We start from the raw sequence: 25,222 nt of genomic DNA, 5'->3' as shown, positions 1-25,222 counted from the left end.
CTGCTACACCTGAAAAGATATACGTGCACGAACACGCGCACACACTTAAATAATGAAAACATAAATACTTACCCTCGACAATAATGTGCCCTGGTCTTCATAGATGTCTCAACGTTTCAGTGCACTACAAAGTGCAAGCACCGCTTAGAAGGAGACGTTCCCCACAGAACAAGCTGCTGCTTCACTAACACTTGGCTGAAGTCGCAACACCCAAAATATTTGGACCAGTCAAACCAAATGGTCTTCGTGCAGATATTTAGAGGTCTAATATCTCGCACAATTGAATCACACGCTGACTGAAGCAGTCAGACTAGTTTGAATGTGTAAACCGTGCGGCAGAGGCTATTGTTTAGCATTTAGCATGCTAACCGGCTGCCCCACTCGGCAGTTCAGCGTGATCACGGTTTCAAACAAATCTTCCGCACGCTCTGTGGAATACTGGTCCTTCACATGACGCGTTAATCGCCAAAGTGAAGAGAACCAGAGATAGAACTACGTACCGTCGTAATAATAGCAAACCATTTTCTCTGTGCCTTCACACAGCGCCATTTTGCAACCATCACCGGACCAGGAAGTATTACCACTTCCTTCCGCTTTTCGTTATCCAATCACAAGCGGCATCTACAATCCACCAGGTTACAGCGCATGCTCAGTAGTTTGTTAATCGGTAGATACACAGTCACTGCACACTATAGTCAGTGGAGCTGAAAGAAAATTCCTGCAACTCTTATAGTGAATTGTGCTGAAACTACTGCTCACATCAAATGTGTGCAAATGTTACATAAATGGCCAAGAAACGAAGCAGCAACACATTGTTTGTGTCTATCTGTGACAACACCAAGGACATTTTAGTTTTGGGAACTGACATCTTTTGTCTGCAGCTCCATTGCTTTTACTCTAAGGGCCGCTCTAAGGGTAGCAAGACTAAAGTCTTACTAAAAATAAAAAAATATAAAATACATACCATGTTGATAACTAGGCAAATGGTGGCCTTGAACCTGCAACCTTAAGCTCACATCCTTAACCACCAATCCACAACTAAACACCAAAAAGACTATAGTCTTATTATCATGAAAAAATGCAAAAAAAAACCCAAAACAAAACACTAAAAGTCCCAGAAAACGCCTTAGAATGGAAGTTTATTCCCGAAAAACATGCTGCCAATATTTAGCTCATTTAGGGCTGAATTTATAAATAAAACAACACTTCATGACTTATTTTCATCAAGCTTTTGTCACATATTTAAAACAACAAACCAACATTTTTGGTAAACTATTAATAACAATTATTTAATATTTCAAATGGACGTCTATCGAAACAGGGTGCATAACGTGTTGGTATAACATAAAGACCACTAGAACTGAAATACTGTGCAAATTAGTGCATTTTTATTCATTTTTTGGAAAGTTTTATTTTTGGAGACTTTTTCAAGAATTTATCAGTATAGTATTTTACTGTGATCAAAAGTTCGCGTAACAAATAAGTATATTTTTTTAGAATTATAACTACAATATGGACATAAATATGTATTTTGAGGTTCAGGATCTTATTAATATAGTAATTTATTGTGATCAAAAGTTGGCGTACCAAAAAAGTATACATTTTCTGAAATTTAACCTTGGAAAGGAAATAACTAGGCCTTTCAATGAAGATTTGTGTATTTTTATTAATTGTTGAGAAAGTTTTATTTTGTGAAAATTTTTTAAGGAATTTATCAATATAGTATCTAATCTATCCATATCATAAACCTTAACCCTAAACCTAATCCCAATTTCCTTATCCTAATCCCAACTATTATGTCACTAACCTTTATCTTTATTCCAAATACTATATCCCTATTGTGAACCCTAAACCTAATCTCAATCACTCTATCTCAAACCCTACCCCTAATCCCAACTACTGTATGCCTATCCCAAACTTGAACTCTAATCCCAACTGTTAAATCCCTAATCCTAATCCCAACTAATCTGTCTATCCCGAACCCTAATCCTATCCCGAACCCTAGTCCCAACTAACTCTAACTCTATCCCTGTCCCAAACCCTAACCCACTCAGTGGGATGAGAACTGTACGCCTTTCTGGTATAGTTTAAAAGCCTTTGCTATGGCCTGCTATACCAGGACAGGAAATGATGTAAATTGAATTATGTGAAAGAATTTCTAGGTCTGTGTGTATAAATAAATAAATACAAATTAAAGTAAAAACTGAAATGAATAGAGAACATATAGGAAGTTTCTTAATAGCATTTTCAATCAAATCCATCCTCTAGATAGTAGAATTCAGGTGCAACTACTAAAACACTAAACATTCCTGAAAAAATCTTCAAAAATGACTAAAAAGCACTCATTTGTCTCAAAATACTTAGCCATGTCCATTTTTGTGGTTAACATTCAGAAAAAAAATACACTTTTTTGGTACACCAATTTTTGATCACATTAAAATACTACACCAATAAGTTCCTGAGCAAATCTCAGAAAATAAAAGTTTCTCAAAAATGACTAAAAATACACTAATTTGCCTTGAAATTCTTAGCTATGTCCATTTTTGTGGTAAGAATTCAGAAAAGAAAAAAAACTTTTTTGGTACGCCATCTTTTGGTAACAGTTTAATAACATACTAATAATTTTCTGAAAAAGTTCCCAAAAACAAAAAGTTTCTCAAAAATAAATAACAATATTAAGAAAACACTTGAAGCACAGTATGTCTAAAAAAACAGTTGAATGGTCACAAAAACAAGAGCTAGTCATTGTAGCTGTCGCTCTCCATCGGGCTGCTTTAACAATACAAACGGCAGACACTGGCATATGGGCTGGAGGCAACTGCGTTCTAGCACCCTTGCCTGGGTTAAGGCGGGCCAGTGGGCAACAGGGAAGGCAGGCCCTATATAGTGCACCTTCAGAGTGACCAATTGAATGACTCCTTCCCGTGCTGCTTCAACGCAGGTCAGCTCCTAAATAGAAAGGGGTCTTTTGAGTCTGCGACGCCCTCTCGTGGATAATCAGATAACCACATTTCCAAAGCAGCTCAGGTGAGGGCTGGTAAATGTGTCACCTGCCTGCGTTGACGTCACGATATCTCCAGTAAGAGAAAGAGCGTTGGAGTAGCTTCTTGTTCTTCTGCGGTCCAGACTTTCAACTTTGGTGTTAAATGGAGAGGCCACAGACACGCTAGTAAACATTTTAATTTGAGTTTTACTTATCGCGCAAAGTCGCCTGTTCAGTGCCGCTGTTCGAGGAATAAAAACCACCATGTCCGTCTCCGCTGTGTTCGTGCTTGACCTGAAGGGGAAGGTAAGACCAACGTCAGCGGATTCAACTAGTCAAAGGACATATGAATATTTACTTTTAAATGTTTGCAGCGTTTACAGTTCAATTCAAATGTAGGAGTTTTATGGAAAGTTTCGCTTTAACTGTTAATCATTAATGACGCTACTCTTGTTAAAAATTAATGCAGAAGACCCGTTCATTGGCCTTTTCTTGACTTCCGGTACACCCGTACATGTCAGCGATATCGTGACGTCATTAAAGTGGGCACTAGCTCTAATGGCCTGTTTTGTACGTGTTTCTTTATTTAAGTATATTTTTTCTTATGGTTTTATGCCATAGCAAACATGTACGATTGTTTGTAAACTGAGATTATAGATTATATCACATCAGGCGAGTTTTATTTCTGTTCTGTCAAACAGTCTGACCATCAAATATTACAATACTTCAAAAAAGGAAAATTAATTAGGGATAAAAAATAATTTAGCCAATAGATTATGTACAAGAAAGATCAATATGACTTGTCTTACAAACTTTTTTTTAACCAAGATAAGACTGTATTCATCCCACACCAGGGAAATCCAGTAAACAGAAGCAACATCTCCTAGCAGAGGATGGTTTCGATCCATCGACCTCTGGGTTATGGGCCCAGCACGCTTCCGCTGCGCCACTCTGCTTCAACTACTACTAGATTTAAGAATGATTACTCTCACTATGGTGACTGTAGAGAAAATTGTGACTATAGGGACTCTACAGTGGTGACTGTAGGAAAAAAAATACAAATATTATGACATTTCACATAATCAACAAGGAAAAACAGGAAAAAAATAGCCAATCAGCATAGAGAACCATAATTGTCCCCTGGATATAATATATATGGACCGCAGTACACTAGTACCTAACTTGTCAGTCTGGGTGTGTCTGCGTCACCAAAGTATCACCTCAACAGGTGGAGACAATGTCTTTAATAGGACATCTGTCTTTGTCTAGTCTGGCTTTTTTAAAATGGAAACCCAGATATTTTATTTGCCCCTGTCAGTTCTAATTCATAAAATATTAAGTCTCCTGCTTGTTCTGTCTATGTATTGTAATTAAAAAAGTGTCCCTTCTCTACTTGAATTAAATGAAATACCTAAGAAATTCTCTATTCTACGTTTTCTTTACAAACATCGACTTGGCAGCACAGCATGTAGAAAACCTTGATCACAGAACTCACAAGAATGTCTGGACATATCACCATGTTATGAAACCAGTTTCTTTTTCCTGGCTGGTCATCAGGTGGTTTGTGAATAGTCTCTTTGTTATGAATGACTGTGACTTCATTACATTCAATAGGATATTATTACAATTTAAACTCTAGTCCAGCATCAGCTTCTTGACATAATCTTTTGGGTAGTGTTTTGGAATGAAAATATTTTTTTACTGTTATTTGCCATTTTCAGGTGTTGATTTGTCGAAACTACAAAGGTGATGTAGACATGGCGGAAATCGACCACTTCATGCCTTTACTCATGCAGCACGAAGAGGAGGGGCTTATCTGTCCTGTTGTCTCGCATGGCAACGTTCATTTCATGTGGATTAAGCACAGCAACCTGTTCTGTATCCTTGATGTTCAAGGGAAAGTATTCTCTTCTATGTCAATATATGCACTCATTATTATTTGAAGTGAAATAATAAGTTAATAGGTTAACAGGTAACCAAACATCTGTGAAACCTTTTCCTTGACTCTGTGGCTCAACAGTGGTGTCAACCACAAACAAAAACTCCAACGCTTCCCTCGTCTACTCCTTTCTCTATAAACTGGTGGAGGTGAGTGGCATTCATTTCAAATGTTTTTCTTTCCTGTTGAAAACCCAGTCAAAGATTGGAATTAAATATGGTTCTAATACACAACAAGTTTTACACCTGTTGTGCATAATGTGCAGGTATTCACAGAGTACTTCAAAGAGCTGGAGGAGGAGAGCATTCAGGATAATTTTGTTGTCGTTTATGAGCTGCTGGATGAACTGATGGACTTTGGGTTTCCTCAGACAACTGACAGCAAAATCCTGCAGGAGTAAGACTTGCCAATGCATAACTTCACACTCAAGAGTGTGATACTAATACGGATTATACTTACATGTGGTGTTCTTTTCTTGACGCTTTATTCTCTGCAGATACATCACTCAAGAAGGTGCGAAGCTGGAGGTGGCAAAGTCCAAGGTACCAACAACTGTCACCAATGCTGTCTCCTGGAGGTCAGAGGGCATCAAATACAAGAAGAACGAAGTCTTTATTGATGTCATTGAATCCATTAATGTGCTGGTAAGATGGATTACAGCAGTGTTTTACAACCTTGGGGTCGCCTGAAATAATTGAGGGAGAAAAAATATTAAATTATTGTCAACAACACCACATACCAGCTCTAAACAACCGTATTTTTTGACTGATGAATATAAATGGAGTTCAAATAAATTAAACATATCTGAGGTGAAACCTTAGTCCATCCATCCATCCATCCATTTTCATCCGGTTATCCGTTACCGGGTCGCGGGGGCAGTAGTCGCCACCCAAATCACACTGTACCGTACCAACACCCCCTAAACCTTCCTGCGGGTGGTGAGTCCACGGGAAGGTACCAACCGCCCTAACAGGGATTCAAAGTTGCCCAGGAGGTGAACCCTGGGGTTCTATACCAATGACAGAGACATTGCCTCTGGGCCAAAGCACCACTGAAACCTTAGTTATTACAATAATTTATGCCACTGAAATTATTGAATGTTTTCTGTTACAAAATATTTCCAGTATAACAGTATATCACTTTTATTTTCATTACTGTGTGTGTGTGTAGGTAAATGCTAATGGAAGTGTAATGAGCAGTGACATTGTTGGGAGCATCAAGCTGAAAACCATGCTGTCTGGGATGCCTGAACTCCGCCTGGGCCTCAATGATAGAGTGCTTTTTGCTCTCACTGGACGTACGTATACAGTTGATGATGTAATATTTTTATCTGCTATAACAATTTGACTTAACACAGAGAGGATGTGGACTGACTTACCCTGAGCCTCAGATAATGGATTAACATATATATGGGTCTTTTACATCAATGTAAAAGGACAGAATTTCCAAAAAGTACAACAATTTGACTTATGTAGCCCACACAATTTTACATGTTTAAACACATTTCCATTCTTATGGAAAGTTGCTGGTTGTGGAACTGATCTGTCTTTATCACCTGCATTTAAATGAATATCATTCATTTTTCTGCCCTGTGTTCAGGTGACAAGGGGAAGACAGTGGTGATGGAAGATGTTAAATTCCACCAGTGTGTCCGCCTTTCACGTTTTGAGAGTGATCGTACCATCTCCTTCATCCCTCCAGATGGGGAGTCTGAACTTATGTCTTACCGCATCAATACTCATGTTAGTGTATTTAAGTATTGGTCTTTTGTTAATATGTTATAGAACCTACAAAATATGTTCAATGTTATTTTAATCATAACAATTTTTCATAATAAAACACTACTCTGATCCCCAACAGGTGAAGCCCCTTATATGGATCGAATCAGTCATAGAGAAGTTCTCTCACAGTAGAGTGGAGATCATGGTGAAGGTAATGGGCAACTTTTATTCCACATTATAAATCTGTTGAAGAGTTGAAAAGAGAAAAATGTCATAAACATACAGTATATTTATGAAATTACTATAAAACTGTTAACTGTTACTTCATACTGTACTTGAGCTAACAGCAAGAAGAGCCTTCCTCACAATATTTTTATACAATGGTTTTATCTTAATTTTAGGCCAAGGGACAATTTAAAAAACAGTCTGTGGCAAATAATGTGGAAGTCAGGGTACCAGTTCCCAGTGATGCTGACTCACCCAAGTTCAAAACCAGCACTGGCAATGCCAAGTATGTGCCTGAGAAGAACCAGGTGGTGTGGACCATCAAGTCTTTCCCAGTAAGACATTCACAGTCCACACTTTACATGCCATATATTTCATGAATAGTGTCTTTAATATAAAACTTTGTTCGTCTTTGTTGCTAATATTAATACTAATGGACTTTTATCATCCAGGGAGGTAAAGAGTTCCTGATGAGAGCTCATTTTGGTCTGCCCAGTGTGGAAAATGAAGAGTTAGAGGGCAAACCTCCCATTACTGTCAAATTTGAAATCCCATACTTCACAGTGTCGGGAATACAGGTATGTTTTCATACAGGTTTAATCAAAAATTGGCTAGATAAACAGCCTTTTATAATGAATTAATTTTAAAAAATGATGTCTTTAACTAATGTGTGCAAAAATATATATAAAATATAAAATATTTTCAACACATTTCCTTTATGTTAATGAATGTGAATATCAAACTAACGATTATGATCTCAACGTGTTATATTGTATTCAACATTTTTGTACAGGTACGATACATGAAGATCATAGAAAAAAGTGGCTATCAGGCTTTGCCCTGGGTCCGCTACATTACTCAGAGTGGAGGTAAGTTATTATTGGTCAATCTCAAATTAAAAACAATTCTTTTTTACCTTTTACCTGCATGGATTACAGAACATTAAACATAAAGAAAAGACAAAAAAAAACTGCACATAAACATTAAAAGGAATTAATATTAATAGCTAATGATTACAGCTCAGCTTTATTGGTTATTATGGTTGTGAGATTTAAGTGAATGAAAAATTACATTTTGTTTTCCCTGTGGCCAACATCTATTCTTTCTTTTTTTTTCAGATTACCAACTGAGGACAAATACATAAAGTCAAGTCATTACTGAATTAACTTGTGGAACTTCCCAAGGATTACCACTTGAACTGGAGACTGAAAGGATGCCTTTATAATTTCACTAGCTGTTTATAATGTCAGTTGTTTTTTGAAGTCCATGTGCAACTCTGTTATTTTGTTTCTATTGTGATGCCGCCTTAATTATTTAAACACTCAAATTAATGTATTGTATCATCTGAACTTTAAACACTATATTGGTGAAGTCTGTGGTTATTTTATACCAACGACTTATGCATTCATTATCACTGAATTCCGCCTAAAATGAAGACATTGAACCCGCCTTTTTACATTTGCTACTGCAGAAATTTAGCTGGAACGCTGAGAAATGTGAATGAACTACGACTGAGACATTAGCGTATACGAATCGCCCGCTTTCTCCGCTGCTAACTCTGATTGGTCGGCTGCCACTGTTGCCACAGCGATAGTGTAGTAACCCAGTTATAGTTCCGCCTCCTTCTCCATTTATGGAAATGCTCCGCCCACACTGTAAACTGTGATTGGTCAATGTGTCTCCATTCCAATGTTTGTAAATTGTGCTGCAGTGCGGATCGCAACGCGCACTATTATTTTAAATGTTAATAAACATTGCGTATATAATTTGAATTTGAAAATTACTGGTTTTGGAAAAAGCGGGACAAGAATTTCCACTACGCTGTTGGATCATCAGAAGCCAAATAAGGTATCTGTTAAACTGATATGGTATGGTAAAATGATGCTGGCTGTCGTTTAGCTTTGGTGCTAACGGCTTATATTTCCGTTAACTACGCGAGTTAAAACCCAGACATCTTCGATATAGATTTTGTTTAAACGCAGTAAGCGTAACCACGAAAGGTGTAACATTACCCTGACACTATCTGCTAACATGGCGTCTACGGGGAGCTGCCGCTAAAGTTAGCCAATGGCTATAAAAGCTACTAGTAGACATACAAGTTTACCTTGTTGAATAAAGTCCTCGGCGGTTTAATTCTGCTGCTGCTGCAATGTTTCGCTGCTTGTAGTTAAACACCCTCTCCTGCTGCCCAGGCATCGGGACAGAATATAATGGTCTTTATTGAGATGGACGCCGGTAGTGCTTTGACGACGGCTGCAGCCAAAGGTAACACGACTGAGGTGCAGAAAATACTGGAAGAGAGAAGAATACATCCTAACGCTCTTAACCAATTTGGAAGAACCGCACTCCAGGTGAGGAGCAATCTCCTTATGACACAACATAATTACAATTTTAAATGAGAATGAAATAACAGACTACTATCACCAATAGCATAGTGGAATGACAGCAAAGAAACGAAGATCGAGTAAGGTATTTCTGTTTTTGAAAAATAAACAAAATGTAATCCCTTCCTCAGTGAAACACTTTACAGCATCTTTGTGTAGTTCAGAGTGTATTATTGGATTTTTGACAGAAATACCCTTTAAGTCAGTATATAAATAGGACAACTAATGTCTGGTATATATTAACCAACTGTGAATTTTGCAGAGATATTTCTCTGCCCTAAGATTAGTAAGTGGTATGTTGGTAGTCGAGACAAAAAAAGCTTCGGTTTTTTATTGCCTTCCAACATTCAAAAAACCATATCCAAGGTGATGTGTATAGTTTAGGGTTATTAATCAGACATAATAATTGTCTATGTTACAGCTCAGATGTGCATGTTGTTCTCTTATTGACTGTACTTTTAGTTCAACACAGGCGCTGTGAGTTGTCTGTAACAAAAAAATAGTACAAAAAATGACAACCTAGCCTGAGTCAATGAAGCCTGACAGTCGATACATAACGGCTGCTGAAGATCACAGAACAACTGTAACTTCAATATTATTAAATATATTAAAATAAAAAATGAAAATTAAATATATATTCAAGTTATAATATTCATGATTGAATATTAATTCAACCTTGAATATTAATTCAAGTTATACATAACAAAGAAAAGCCTAGCAACAGGTTTTGATCTAACCTTTTAAGAACACTGACATAAGTGCTTCTGTTGTTCTGTAACATTCAGTGTCTGAAATATGAAACACTTATCGAAATGTTTCTAAATAGTCCAGTTTAACTTATATCAACCAAATTAAAACTATCGCCTGACCCAGAAAAAAACAGTTACTTCTGTGTCTGGGTCTTGAATGTAACATTTGATCAGTGAGGTGATGACAGTGAAATGTTTCATACTTATTCATATTGTCTCATTATAAATGACCAGACTATGCAGGCTGTTCACTCTGAAGTTAAGTTAGTCTTGCATTCAGGCTGTAGGTTTGGCTGTAAACTGATTACGACAAACAGAAGCAGCTGATCCTCATGACTGAACGGCTGGATCCAGACACTGGGTGTTTGCTTTGATAATTGACTTTACTGATCAGTCAGTAATCTGATTTTTTTTGGTGAAGAATTCAATGTTATTTTTGTAGTTTTCCACTGATTTCTATTTCTCTGTGTGTTCTCATTCACCAGTGCTTAAATATAAGCTGAGGTTAGTAGAGTCCAATAAACTAGGTTGAACTGCTATTTTGAAATCCTTTGACTTTATTGAGTTTTAAATAGAACCTTGTGTTTTTGAGTGTGAGAAAGTGAGCAATAGATGACAGCCACTAACTGGTTTGAAAGTCTGAAGAACTCTATTATCAAAAGTCTGTAGAAGTTCATTCCATGTGGAGTCGTCTGAAATGTCCAGTAGATGTTTAAAAAATAGATTGATAAAAATATGATTGTTTTTAAAATTATGATTACAAACACTACACACATTCAGAAATATAAATCACATTCAAATAAAATGCAGCATATAAAAATATCAGAGCTGACAAGTCTTGATTGACAGCTGCGACTATGTGATTGAAAAAAAAATATGTTCAGAAAAATATAAACTGATGTTGAGTAAGAAGTAACCATTTTTACAGATCTTAATACAATGGTAGTGTTTGGAATCACACTCAAGCTATAACATGTCTTTATCTTATGTTTATTTTCCAGGTGATGATGATGGGAAACTCACAAATTGCCAGATTGTTGTTAGAAAAAGGAGCCCAGCCCAACATCCAGGACAGACATGGAATAGCACCAGTTCACGATGCGGCTCGGACAGGCTTTCTGGACACTGTGGGGGTTCTGGTAGAGTATGGTGCTTCGGTAAACATTCCTGACCAGAGTGGAGCCTTGCCTATTCACATTGCCATAAGGGAGGGTCATCGGGATGTAGTGGAGTTCTTGGCACCGCGGTCTGACCTGAAGCATGCTAACACTAGTGGGCAGACAGCAATAGATGTGGCCCGAGCTTGCCGTGTACCCGATATGATTGACTTGCTTTATGCTCACATTCATTGTTAGTTACAAATCCTGGTGCCTTCTGGGTAACCATAACATGTTTTGGCTTCAAACCTGGTGACTTGAATTCCTAGCTGTGTAAAAGATACTTTTTCTTTTTGGTATTAGTTCAGCATTAGCATGCGACACAGGACATATTGTCTTGGCAGCTTATTTTCTGTGGTTGGTTGTCTACACACAGTAGACACCTCTTTTGCACAGTGCAGTTTCGGCACCTTATGTCTGTTTTCCCTGTTGATAGGGAGTGCACATCTGTAGATATTTCCCCACATTGTTTTCATATTTTTGCATTATTTACATTGTCTGTGAATTGTAACAGTTAATAAGAGTTATGCATTTTCTTTTTTAAATATTACAAACTTGATATGGTGCATCCTGATTGCTCGGCATAGTTCTTCATCTGAACTAGATGTACTTAGAATTTACCGTTATTTATTGTTGGAATAGAATTTAACATTTCTGTGACTCTTGTTAACAGTGACATGACGTATTTAGTAAAGTTATTTATATAAATAGTTTTTAAAGAAAAGTTAGTCTTCACTTTACTATTTGAAGATCGAAAGCACAAAATAAATAAAGTCTTGAACTTGACATTGTGGAGTCAAAGTTTGCATTGGTACAGTTTGCTGTATTTACAATTTTTCAACACACCTGACATTTGCTACGTCTTAATGGCTAGTCCTGGTTCATTAACATTTTTGTCAATTGTAGACCAAATTTTTGCAATTCTGGCAAACTTAAGCAATTTATTCATCTGTATTATTTGGCGAATATTAGTTTCTGTATTATTTCATTATTGACATTTCTGGTATCTTTAAACATGCGGTGTGAGGCTCTGTTATTCTTAAGCTCACAACCATTTGCGTTACTTGATCAATACGGCCACACTTTTAAGAACCAAGTGAGTAAAAGCCGTCCGTCAGTCAAATTTAATGATTTTTTTTTCAATTACATTGATTATAAAGTTTTTGCAGGCCCTTATTAAATTCTAAATAAAAATGTTGAAATGCAGTGCAGATGTTTAAAAATGATTACTTATTACTAAAAATTAAAATTATTACCCTCGGTTATTATTAATTAATAATAATAATATTAATACCAGCAGAACCTCCAGTTCTGGTCAACTATCTTAGCCAGACTAGCTTTTGTTTAAAAAATTAAAAAAATAAAAATTTGAATAAAACCATTGAAGTTGATGTGTACAATTTATATAATAACAATAATTTTGTGTGATGTGTTTTAATCAAAGGTCTTCGTTCAAAAAGGAATTTAATTTCTATGTATTAGCACACTGTGTTTTGAAGGTGTACAGCTCCACAGAAGTACAAAGCTCCGCCCCAATTGTCAACACTGTCAGTTCTTTCTGCTGGTTCTGCTGTGTCTGACCCAAAGCATTTTTCTGTCCAGCGACAATCGTCACTCTCAAGTATAACTTGTTCTATCTGGAAATGTTTGACATGAGAGCTGGTATCAACCGTATTTGAGACCATTTTAACGGAATCAGTACGTATTTCCCCACAGGGAAGGGACAGTGCTCTTGTATATTACAGTCAGAATTAAATTGTTGTAGAAGTGTCGCATTAGGTTGTACATTTGTCACATTGATGCTGGGTCAGTTTAAAATAACTTTCGAATGTCCAAACCAATGTATTGCATTGCCTTGGTGAGCCAACTTCATTTTTATATTCTGTCCATGTCTGTGTAATCTTTAATAAGTTCACCCTAGCTTTAGTCAATGTTTTGTGTAAATGTCGGGATCACATGTTTAGGTTATTTAACTATTGTGTGTCTGTATTGTTTTGGTTTTTTTAAGTGTGTGCTTTTGACTCTTTCCTAATTGTCAGATGGACAAAAGCTTCTGCTGTAAGTGTTTTTTTCCTTTTAATGTAGAAATCATTATTTACCAATGATTGGTTACAGCAATAAGAGTCTGTGTTTGCGTTTTTCATACATTTATGTGGTGTCAAAGTCATTTAATATCCAATGTATATTTCTACCCATGCATTACACTGATATTTATTGATTAATTTATTTACCTCAATAACTAAAACAAGGTTTAGAGTAAAGTTTTATATAAATATATATATGTGACAAAATAAACAGTTGTAATGTCTGCTGTGTGTTCTGTAGTATTTCATCTTTTTAATAGTTCAAATTGTTTATGTGTGAGAAACATACCCTGCCATCCTCTGTCGAAGGTGAAGCCTCGGGAAAGGCTGGATGTTTTCCACTGGTCCCTGCAGTAAGTTTGATCAAGGAAACTGAGGGGACTAAACACTGCTTATAATGTTAGTCTTACACATTATGATCAAAAATGATTTGCAAAAGTAAATAAGATATTCTTTCCTCCTTTAAAAATATTAATGAGATGATGTGGTGTAATTAAATGATTTTCACTGTAAGTCGGAACTGTTTTGTATTTTGTGTTTACTGTAGCTTGGTTGTTAATTGACTGACTCAAATTCTAAGTCGCTTTAGATAAAAGTGTCTGCTAAATGTAATGTAATGTAATACATCAGTACCTTTGTCACTAACATACGCTAACACAGTGATAACATCATAATCTAGGACATAAAAAAAACATCAGAAGAGTCTGACTTACGCCTGGGAGCCATAATGAAGGGCAAACTGTTCCCTGAAAAAAAAGAAAAACATTTAAGAGAATGAATGTAGCACAGTCCAATGTAAGGCATACAACCAGTGTCTGTAGAGCGCCAGGAAGATATATCTGTATGCTTCGATTGCCAACTAGTTCCCGTACAAATTTCTTTTTCAATGCTGTACGTCAGAATATTGGAACAGGACTTAATACATTTATGGGAGAAGGCGACGTGATAGTGTTGTAGGTCGAGGTCAAAGACGATGCATTTTTAAGCAATTGCTCTTATTTGCCGTACAAATTACAAAAAACATGTACCATATATATAACTTTTTTTTACTTTTTACAACTATACATGGTTGCTCGTGTGATCTGCATTAATACAGACACTTCCACCCTGCTCAGTAGCATATAAAGAACAGATTTTTTTTTTCCAAATTTACCATTTATTAACCACACTGTATTGATCACATTCTGGACAGTTCAGCTGTCAATCACAGAACAGGACTGCATACAGAGACAGCCGATCACACTGACAATCAGACCTAGAGTCAATGAAGCATGAACAACCAGAGTCCTCCAAGGAAACCCTGGGGAGAACAGGCAACATCCATGTAGAAACACCATCAGTTGCTGTTGGAGACTGCACCAGTGATCTTGTAAGTCATTTTGAAATGATGCCCAAACCAGAGAAGAAGACAAAAATACTTCAGCTGTGCTTCATGTTTCCTCGTGAGTACAGTGTTTCACCTGAGCGATCAATCAAGGGCATTTATACATAACTGGACAGTGGAATGTAGAAAAACAAAGTATGACCTTGTAAAGGTCAAAGACAGAGACCCAAAAATGAATGAGGCCTTGTGTTTGTAGGGATAGTAGATAACAGGGTTAGAGAAAGCGCCAGATGAACAGAATACAATGCTATGAACAGGAACAAGTATTAAGAGATGATCAAGTGGAAAATACCCCAGTGGAATCAGACTGGACTGGACAGTGTAACAACTGTTCCAAATCAGCCTTGATAAAATGATTTGACCCCGGATGAAGGGACCAGTCGAAAGTACTAATAGTAGTAATTATAATAGCAGAGAATAAGCCACACTGTGTCTCTATTGCAGTGTTCCTTTTACAAAACTGACCAACTTGTAGGTATTAAATGGTGTTTTGCTTCGTACTTTTAACACCATATTTTACTGACCTAGACCCCAAACTGATTTGATCCCAGCCACTAGGTAGAGCTGCCTTACTGCTACACTAGGTTAAGAATTTGAATGTGTTGTAGCGTGTGTCTGAAACCTCTTTGCACTTGAAAAAAAAAAACACCCTGCCCTAAAGGATCACAACACCAAAAAGTGTTTCTATATATATAAGGATTATGGAGACACTTAGTATCTCTAATCCTAGTTAGGTAGCACAGGGTGGTTATGATGATGATTAATAGAAATGAAGTCAACTCAGTGGGTCAGGGTTCAGATTCAGCTGGCCCTTACACACTCCACACAAGTTCTTGTTCACCTTTATATTTCCTAAAAATGTCCAGGATCAAGGGTTAAATTAAAAGCAAAGGCTGGTGTGACTTTAGTTTGACAGTGTAGGCGGCTCACAGTGTGTACAGACATTACTGCAGTATTTCCAAAACCTGACTGACAGGAACTGTTTTTTGTGTACATGCAAGTCAGCGCATGACTTTACTGCTTCCAGGCAGAGCAACAGATATGGGCGAGACAAGGGCAGAGAGTGTGAAGGCACTTTAACAAAACATTCTTCTTTGTCCACCTCAGTCTGTCCATAAACTGGTCAATGTCAAGAGTTTTTTAACTGCGCTATTTGGAAATAACTGAAGAGGAAGTAAAAAACCAAATAGGGAACTCTAGGATACTTCATATTTCAAAGTAGGAGTTCCGAAACTCTCCCACACCAAGGCCTCAATTTGTGCTAGCTAGCTACACACTAACTTGAGGAGCAGAGCAGCTTAATGACAGACGCCAACCGTCGTTAAGTCTCTCTTGCGTTGATTTTAAAAGTAATTATTTTTTGCATTACATGTTTATTACACCAGTACCGTTTTATTAGTTATCCTCTAGTTTATTCAGCCTCGTAAGTTTCTTCTACTACCAACTATTTAAACAAATGAAAGAGCAAATATTATTCTGCTTCTGCAAAACATTTCATTTCAAAACACTTCTCTCCTCTCATCTTGGCCACCACATTGTGGGATACACTTTGCCATTCTGAATAAACCTGTTCAACAGGGTACAGCAAAATTCATAACATTCCCTATTGAACAAACACACTATATTTGTAAAAAATACCATATAAAATGTATTCACAGCATAGTAAAAATGTATTCATAAATACATAAGAAAATGTAAAGAGTTTGTTTTCCTTGATTTGAAATCTTACTTTGGAAACATTCATCAATTTCCGTCTGTCCATTTGTGCAGCGACCACAAGGCTGCACTGGTGAAAGAGAAGTCTTTCAGCTCTTATTCAGCTTGGTGCGTATTTCTGATGGCAGCAGATCTAACACGTTGTCTTCTACGACCAGTCCACTGAGGGTCAGTAATGGACAGTCCGCTATTTCCACTGGTAAAGACTCCAGTCTGTTTCCTTTGAGCTCCAGACGGACTAACTGGGCCAGGTTTGCTATCCTGGGACTCACATTCGGCAGGCTGTTGTTTCCAAGTGCCAAAGTCTTTAGTTTTTTGCATGAGAACAGCTCATCTGGTAACATCTCCAAAGAGTTGAAGGCAGCAGAGAAGAACTGCAGGCCCTGTGGGATCCCCACCTCAGGAGGGAGAGCGGTAAGCTGGTTATGGGAGACGTCAACGTGTCTGAGTTTGGTGCAATAAAAGAGACGTGAAGGCAGTTTCCTCAGCTTGTTCCAGCTGATATCCAGTACCTCTAGAGAATGCAACTTGCTGATGTGGTCTGGAATGTAAGTAATCTTGTTGTGCCACAGACGGAGCGTGGTCAAACGACGACAATGCTGTAAGCTCAGTATTTCCTCCACAGTGGTCAGTTTGTTTCCCTTCAGGTCCAACTCTTGGAGATTGTTCAGGCTGAACACAGCACTTGGGATTCGCTCCAGTTCACAGCCCACCAACTCCAGCGAGACCAGGTTGGATAATTTCTTCAGGGTGCTGAATGCCTGGAGCCTCATACCTTCGTTGAAGATACACAACCTCTGCAGCTGATAGGCTACATCTCCTATACTGGCTGGGATCTTTGAAAGGTTGGACTGGAGTGTGAGAACTCTCAAAGCTTGAAGGTCTCGCAGGGATTCAAGAGTGGCACCTCTGGAAACTTCGTTCAAAGGTACATCGAGATGTAACTCTTCCAAACTGTGCAAAGTGTATACCCACACAGGTACCTCTTCTAAATTTTCAAAAGCAAGACGGAGGACTTTTAAATGTTCCTTAAGGTGATTGAGGGCAGGCAGTTGGACTTTGGCGTTACAGTAGACCAGTGATAATTCCTTTAGCGAGTCTAACTTGGCCACACAACTTGGTATGGTGACATTCTTTACTTGCTCCAGTTTAAGTGACTCCACTTCAGTAAGTTCAAAGACAGTGTCGGGAAGTCCCGGTAACATTAGCAGGTGCAGTTCCATCAGATTACTGGTGTTCTTGGCAAGACGGGTGCGCAATTTCTTTGCCGTCCACTCGTGGTTCAGATTGAGCTGATGGAGACGACTCTCGCTGACCTCAGAGAGAAAGACTGCAAATCTTTTGGAGTAAAGAGCATCGTATTGGTCCACCAGGTGCAAAAGGAAAGCAAAATCATTCTTTACGTCTGGTATGTCGTTAATACCCGTCTCTAGTCTGACCTGCTCAAATGAATACACCTTGAGGGGCCTGTGGAAAAGCCAGTAAAGTGAGTAAATGCACAGAAGTCCATAGACTCCTACAAAGCAGACATAGCAATAGGCGAGCTTGGAGAACAGATGGGCTTTGTTGTGGTTACAGCAATAGATATCAAAACCAGTCAGCTCAGGAGGAACCAAACAGCGGACAACAATCTCCACGTTTGGAACAAGAACTGCAGTATAGACAATGATTAAGAGGAACTTGAAGACTTTCAGTGAGGTTTGTAGGACATACATGATATTCAATAGGTCTCCCTCCTCTACGTGAGTTCGTAACTTCTTCACCTTTTCAAAGAGAGCTTTAGCCTGCTCTCCCTCCTTCTTATCTAAGACAGTGAGGGACGACTGGGACTCTTGGGTTTTCTTTTCTGGATTAGACTTGACAGAGGAGGAGCGAAGAAGCCCTGCGGTCTCCTCCTCATCGAACCTCCGCTCTGTAGTTTCCTTGGAGATTGTATTTTTTCTCCAAATAACAAGTTTCTCCTCCCCTCTTTCTTCAGACACCTCACTCAGGGCCCTCGTGGTCCAAGGGGAATCAAAACACTTCCCGAGGATGTTCACGAAGAGGTCAATTTTTGAAGATGTCCCAGGGAACTTGAACCAGAAACTGCTCGCTACCATGAAGACCAAAGTGTGGATCACAACAAGGTACGGGAAGTACTTTGCATACCAGTGGACAAACCTCTCATAGCAGTAGCAGTTGACAAAGACATATTGGTGGATATCAAGATTGTTCTTACGGCCAGTTACTTCCCTGATGATGGGACTCTCAGGTTTGACCAACGTGTGTTTCTGCGTCATATTCTCTTTGTAGGTCCGGATGTGACTGCAGTCGATTGCCTCCGGCGTTGAGCTTGTGAAGTGACTAGGTAGACAAGCAATCCTGTCCTGGGTGAGCTGTAGAGAACATCATTACAAAGTCATTAATAGAGGTACCGGTATTTCTGGAATGCCTCCCTTTTTTGTCAGTTTTAAAGGGTCTGCATCATTTACGAATACAAGACTTAAATTGGTCAGTTGTGATCCCAGATCAAATCATTACAAATGTAAGAGAACCTTTTGCAGTTTTTAGCTTTTGTACTTCTACTGGCTATCCTGACAGCACAACAAAGCCATAAACAAGAGAGAATTCCGACCTCTGTAGTTGTCTACCACAGATTTGAGCACATCACTACTTGGGCTTATGTACATAATATTTCTTGTATTAGTGACACCTACAGTGTGTATCAGGTATCATAAAGAAGTGTGTTCTGCTCTGTGCCATGGGTAAAGTGTTAGAGTGAGAGGAAATATGAATGTTTTGGTTTTTTACCACATTTTATTTCTGTTCAAATAATTCCACCCCAGTGGAAAAAATTGTGATAAACCGGATGATAAACAGATGCCCCTCTGGATGATTACTGAAATCTTCTTTCTAGTTTTAAAGTATACTAAGTGGGGAACACAAGGTGAAGTTTAAAATCTCTGAAATCTAATGATTATACTTATATTATATGCATTGTACTGCATGTAGTCAGGGGTCTGAGTGTCTAGTAAGTGGGCCAAGTGAGTAGGGTGGATCAATTTCACAGTCCAGTGGTTTTTTGGAGCTCATAGGTCAAACATTGTAGGAGCGGCTGTGGCATATGACACAGAGAAGAGTCTTAGGGAGTAAATTATTCTCCTAATTATATTTTAAGTCAAATTAGAGTCACATGATCAGCACTAGGGTTGAAATATAACAGGTCGGTAACAGGTTATTGGGTTTGGTTCACGATAGGGTGAATAGACTCACCTGGAGAGTGCAGCCAAAGACTCCAATCATTAGCATAGCCACACAAAGGTACTCGGAGAAAACATCCCACCACGGTTTCAGAACTCTCAGCTTGGAGTTCTGCTCTATGCCCAGGTTTTTGAGTTCACCCACTGGGATCATCCTTTCTGCTGCTGACACTGATGAAACAAATGAGTCACTGTGAGCACACAGTACTGAACAGACGTTCTACTGTACACAGTACAAACTTTGAAGAACTGTTTTTAAATTCACATGACATAAACATGGACCACTTATATACCATTATAGGCTATATTGGCTGCAACTCATTGTATACTAAAACTTCTGAATACATTTCTCCCCAAAAAGTCACTGGTCATTTAGTCCATCAATTGGCCTATTGATGTTACACCTGCATGGGTTGGTCAATAGTTTAACTGTAGAAACCAGTTTGGCAATACGGCAACTTACCCTGCTGACAATAGCCATTGTTACATGTGTAGACTCTGGTCTAATCAGTCATTATAATCATGCAGGCTGAACAGGAGTCTCTAATAAAGTGGCCAGTAAGTATACTGTATGTAGGTATTTACCTGACCTCGAAATAATTGCAGCCATAATGGTCTATTTTGGCAGACACCAAAGACAGCTACCACACGAGCTCACAGTACATGTGAGCATGTGACGTGATCATATTACAAGTGTTAGGATTTAGCCACTTTTTCGGCATTACACGTATTTTACTAAAACTGTATGTTGTAGTACAGTAAAGTAAACAGGATCATGCATTTTATTGGACGATGATTAATTCACAAATATCCGCTCCTGGGAGGATGGACAGTGTTTTCAACAATCATCGTGTGACACAGTCCCTGTCCCTGTCTGCCCAGCATATACATAGATGATGAATTAGTCCGTTCACTGGCTGGAAGTAGTTTCAGAGTCGACTAACTAGTTTGACTACAATGCCACTCCCATTCAGGAAAGAACCTGACTCGTTTTACATCTTTTGTACAAATATATAATAAAAAGAAACGTTTCAGTCATTCATTTAGCACTTGTACTAGCACTGTGTGTCAGTGAGTGCGTGTGTTTTTACTGGACTCATTGCGTCTAACCAACAAGAGTACGCCGCGAAATAATAACTCCCACAAAACTCAGTCCTTCAACCATTAACTTGTTTGTAATTAAATATTCTTCAGTTTGTCTCTAAAGTACCGGCAAACACAGAGAAAACATGGTAAAAAAATAGTGGAAACATCTAGTTCTAAATTAACCAGGTAAAGTTAACCTACCCACGACCGCAGGGGAACCACAGGTGTCCGGGAAGAATCAGGATCAGGACTCTGTTTTTCATATTAGAAGACGAGCTCACCGGTGTTAAGCTATCACTAAACAAGGGCAGATCCGGCAAGGTCTTTCAAAATAAGGTAATTCTCAAACAAAAACAAGCAGTTTCCGGTTGATTGGTCCTACCTGATAGCCAGACGGTTACTGTGGATGGGTGAAAGATTAGAAGAACATTTGACACATACGACATCATACATAAACGTTGTGATCATAATTGTAAAAAAAAAACAGTACAATGTTGTCATTATGAGTAAGGAAAAAGGCAAAGATATTTCAGTCAACTAATATACAAATAGTGCTAAAAACAAGGTATTTAAAATGATAAAGATGATTTACTTATCATGAGGAGTAAATGTTGAGGCACAGTGTTGTCAGGTAAGAATGTGTGCAACATAACACAACATTTCTTAATATAATTTTGCACATTTAAAGGCAAAAGTATTCCCTAAGAACCCGTCCCATCAAGTGTTTTTAATAAGCATTAGTCTCAGAGTGGCTGAATGCCTGAAAAGTCTACTCCTGTATGGTCAGAACAGAGAAGCTGAGGAAGAGCTACTTCCCTCAGGCCATAAAGACTCTGAACTCTACACCCACCACATAACACCCCACCCTACACACACATGCACGCACGCATTGCCTGTTAATGTCATGTGACAAATAGAGATTATTGATTCCCATTCCAAATGCAGGAAAAGTTTTGCTCACAATGGTACAGGGAGTGTTTGAGTCTCCTGGGAGGTTGGTATCACATGAGGGACACGCCTGGTTGCGTCTGTGTTGTTTGGTGGGAGAAAGTTGAGTTTCTCTTACAACAACGACTCTCTCTCCAGGTATTCAGCCACTCTGAGGCCCAAAAACAGCATTTTACAGCAGTCGTTTAAAACTGAGGAAGCCTCTTGGTGAGAGCTGAACCTTCTTCAGAAACCAACACAGTCCAGTTGTCCTCCACGTAACTGCCTCAGAGAAGATAACCTGTATGACTGAGAACCTACATAAGACAATCTATGACCATTTATTTAACATGATACTGGTACTTGCAGAACTGTAGTAATACTGCATAGCCATGTGTTTGAATTGACTGGAATTCTCATCTTATCTGTTTTCTAATTAAAACCTAATTTAGTAAATGGTGCATGAAATCCAGTTTAAACACTTGGGTAAAAGTAAAGCAAATGAAGTCTATTGAGTATCTTGTGCTGCTCAGGATTATTTTCTGGCCTAGTTCTTCTGTGGGTGCTAGTTAATGTTAATCATGTTGTTAACTTAGTAATGGTGATTCCCATTACCAGACTATATACTGTATATGTAACTGCTGCTAGAGGGTCGAGATTGCAGAGGCATCTCCGTACCGCTACTTATCATACGATTTGAGGATGTTAGCATTAGCATTTTCCTAGCATACCTGATGGCTTCGGTTCAGGAAGGTCCTGGAACAATGTAAGCAAGTCTGAACATTCCGTTAGGTCGTTACTGTAGCAGTGAGTCTCTTCTTGGCTGAAATAAAACAGACCAGTTTAACAGTATTTAGTTCACTACTAAAGAGCTTCGAACAGTTATTGAGGAGTTCATGAAAGACTTCACTTCTGGTCATCGTGTTAGAAAACGAACAAAAAAATTAATTAAGACCTAGATTTTCTGTAAGATTTAACTCTGCTGTGAATATATATATTGTCTTTTATCACACTAGATTTCTTTTCCGAGCAGCGTGGCCGGCTGAAGATACCGCTGACCACTGAACACTTTGGTCTGGTCTCCTCTGGACCTCTTCTCATCATGTCTCACTCCAATTCTGTGGAATGGGAGTTAAAATGTTCAGGACCAAAAGAGCTAATAGTTTGGAACTTAGCATTTAGATTTTTGAAAAATACCATACTTTTAACATGAAATGTAAACCGTCTTACCTTCTAATTATGCTTCTTACAAATAGCATGTTACAGAATATACACATTTTTTGTTTGAGAATAGATTTGCCTTAAACTACAGGTACAAAGGTAATAAAGAGAAAAAACCCACACATTTCTTACATCACTGTGTGGTGTTATCAGACAAGCAACTGCATGAGAACTTCTCTAATCAGTATGGAGTAAATTAACTGGTTATTATAAGTTAATTTGATCAAGTTAATTGTAACAATTTGTCTAGGTTTGGAGAACTTTAGCTCGCCCTAGTGGTCAGGTTCTGAAGTGCAGCACTTTTAAAAAACCACCACCTGAGAAAACACTGATCTCTCTGAGTACCACCATGATGACCAACATTAGAATACAGCAGCAGAGGCCTTCACTGTTAGCTTCCACCACAGGAGAGATGTTTAGAAATGTTTATGTTTAAATGTTGTATTAATTGTGCGTGGTATGTTTCAGAGTTATTCAATTGAAAATGTAAATGTGAAAATATGAATTTTTCCCACGTACCACTAGAGAGCGGTCGCATACTACAGTTTGAGAACCACTGATCTAAATGATCAGACCTAACATGTGACGTATACTGCCAGTACATCAAACATATTCACTGTACAATGTGTAATGTAAAAAAAAATTCTAAAAAAAGTAGACATAAAATATTTTAATTTTCATTCCAGCTACTGACAAACAAAAAAAAACCCCTTTTTAAAAATAACCTTTTTACAAAGACCCTAAATTAGCATGAACAGGCATTCCTCATCAGTTACAACACAAGCCAGCTGTTCAAAAACACCCCAGTCCAATTAGATACAAAGCCAATGTCACATTGGAGAAACAAGAAAAACAAAATAATTTGAAAAAATAAATAGAAAAGTGAGCTCCAATTCTGTACAAGATGTCTTATAATATCAATGTACAAAATACTACTTATAAACCTGTGCAGCCTAAATTGCTGTTACAAATACATCGCCTTAAACAACTTCTTTATCATTAGTATTCCATTTTAGAACACGAGCGTCTGTTTGAGGTCTGGTGAATGTGAAAAATCAAAGACTGAACTGCAGGAAGAAGTTTTCACGTGTGCCAAAGTTATTATTATTATTAAGGACCTTTTCAAACGCTACCTATTGTGTTGAGCACAGTGACAACTTCCTCCAATCTCCTTCTTGACACCTCACATACCAACTACACATACGTCCAACCTCCTCTGTTCAACATCTGTCCTTTAAGATGTGGCCATGTCTGACAGGAGACATTAGCAGTGGTGCAGATGTAGCTTTTCCTGTAAGACATGGATTTCTGAAAGAGCATTAGTGGCACAAAAAAAGAAAGAAAGAGTGATATCTTGTGTGATGATGCCAGGAGTTCAAATCTGCACCACTTAAAGGTGAGTTGGCATAAATTTGGGTTAACAACACAAAACTAAATCAGAGGGCGGGAAAAAGAGAAAAAAATAAATGTTCCAATAGGACATTTGGCCAATTCATACATATAACTGGACAACTGTATTGAAATTTGTCACATAAAGACTTCATTGTGTGGCCATCGATGTGCTGATCCATGCACTAACTTCCACTGTTGTTTTTCAGCACAGCACCAAAAGACAATCTACTGGTGACATGAATGCCACAGGCATTTAATGGCATATTCATCTATGGATACTGAATGACAATACTACCATTATTTTAACCCAGACGTGGGCAAACCTTTTGAGTGGCGGGCCACAACTGTCCTAACGTTGAACTGGGTCAGGAGCAGAGAGATAAAGAGTTCATGTGAACTAAGGTGACAGTCAGGTGAAAGTCATGCATGAAAGCTAAAATGCTTTCGTCATTTTCTACACCATCTATTGGGGAAAAGTGGGTATTGCAGGGAAAAGGTAAACATAATGATAATATAAATAAATTATATAATTTGGAAACGTTTGGCAGCCAGATTAAAAGGCTGAACAGGCCACCTCTGGCTCCTGGCCCTTAGTTTGCCCATGCCTGATTTAACCTAATGAGATCAGCTGAATTATTTTCTTAAATTTAACCCTTTAACAACCGATGTTAGTGTGCAGCCCTTTCCTTCAATGACTTACACCTGGAATAACCGAGGGTGTGAGCCAACGCTAACACACACTTGCATGCACACACACACATTCATATACACACACACACACAATGAGGTCAAAGTTGGATTTGGCGAAATAGAAATTATCAGAACAGTCAAACAATGATACTACATTTACAATACTAGTGGTTTTTCAGTTCACCGCCAATCAAGAACGAGGGTCCTTATTTTGAATGATGTTTTGGGCCATTCACCCACTGTGTGCCAGGGTCTTTAGGTGCCTTTGCCAAAGGACATGTTGTGTCTCTGACTGTGCTGACAGTCAAACCCAGAGTTGGCTGAA

The 25,222-nt window shown here is 38.2% G+C and overlaps 3 protein-coding genes and 1 long non-coding RNA gene across 5 annotated transcripts; 2 read left to right on the top strand and 2 right to left on the bottom strand.

The window, feature by feature from the left end:
* Nucleotides 1-2,890: 2,890 nt before the first annotated feature.
* On the bottom strand, nucleotides 2,891-9,103 carry LOC103384174 (uncharacterized). Its single transcript, XR_003050610.1, has 3 exons — nucleotides 8,973-9,103; nucleotides 5,382-5,607; nucleotides 2,891-3,277 (listed from the first exon to the last, which is right to left on the bottom strand). It is a non-coding gene; the product is annotated as an uncharacterized LOC103384174 (long non-coding RNA).
* On the top strand, nucleotides 3,153-11,037 carry ap1m2 (adaptor related protein complex 1 subunit mu 2). Its single transcript, XM_008317591.3, has 14 exons — nucleotides 3,153-3,289; nucleotides 4,705-4,861; nucleotides 5,004-5,071; nucleotides 5,188-5,318; nucleotides 5,419-5,566; nucleotides 6,093-6,219; nucleotides 6,522-6,664; nucleotides 6,783-6,854; nucleotides 7,045-7,203; nucleotides 7,321-7,446; nucleotides 7,662-7,737; nucleotides 7,987-8,716; nucleotides 9,061-9,219; nucleotides 11,003-11,037. The coding sequence occupies exons 1-12, from the start codon at nucleotides 3,248-3,250 to the stop codon at nucleotides 8,010-8,012; spliced, it is 1,275 nt and encodes a 424-aa protein (XP_008315813.1). The 5' UTR covers nucleotides 3,153-3,247; the 3' UTR covers nucleotides 8,013-8,716; nucleotides 9,061-9,219; nucleotides 11,003-11,037.
* On the top strand, nucleotides 8,528-12,061 carry cdkn2d (cyclin-dependent kinase inhibitor 2D (p19, inhibits CDK4)). 2 transcript variants are annotated; one of them, XM_008317592.3, is made up of 3 exons: nucleotides 8,528-8,716; nucleotides 9,061-9,219; nucleotides 11,003-12,061. In XM_008317592.3, the coding sequence occupies exons 1-3, from the start codon at nucleotides 8,558-8,560 to the stop codon at nucleotides 11,354-11,356; spliced, it is 672 nt and encodes a 223-aa protein (XP_008315814.1). In that variant the 5' UTR covers nucleotides 8,528-8,557; the 3' UTR covers nucleotides 11,357-12,061. The 2 variants fall into 2 exon arrangements, with proteins under 2 accessions (XP_008315814.1, XP_024914400.1); XM_025058632.1 differs by lacking the exon at nucleotides 8,528-8,716 and having other exon boundaries at nucleotides 9,051-9,219.
* A 1,084-nt stretch (nucleotides 12,062-13,145) lies between these two features.
* Nucleotides 13,146-21,511, bottom strand: LOC103384172 (volume-regulated anion channel subunit LRRC8C). The gene is made up of 3 exons (XM_008317590.3): nucleotides 20,869-21,511; nucleotides 19,595-19,752; nucleotides 13,146-18,717 (listed from the first exon to the last, which is right to left on the bottom strand). The coding sequence occupies exons 2-3, from the start codon at nucleotides 19,733-19,735 to the stop codon at nucleotides 16,432-16,434; spliced, it is 2,427 nt and encodes an 808-aa protein (XP_008315812.1). The 5' UTR covers nucleotides 19,736-19,752; nucleotides 20,869-21,511; the 3' UTR covers nucleotides 13,146-16,431.
* Between the last annotated feature and the right edge of the window lie 3,711 nt (nucleotides 21,512-25,222).

This window comes from Cynoglossus semilaevis, chromosome 9 (assembly GCF_000523025.1).
Source record: "Cynoglossus semilaevis isolate Cse_v1.0 chromosome 9, Cse_v1.0, whole genome shotgun sequence".
In the NCBI taxonomy this organism is placed as follows: Eukaryota; Metazoa; Chordata; class Actinopteri; order Pleuronectiformes; family Cynoglossidae; genus Cynoglossus; species Cynoglossus semilaevis.
This window is presented reverse-complemented; position numbering and strand designations above follow the sequence as displayed.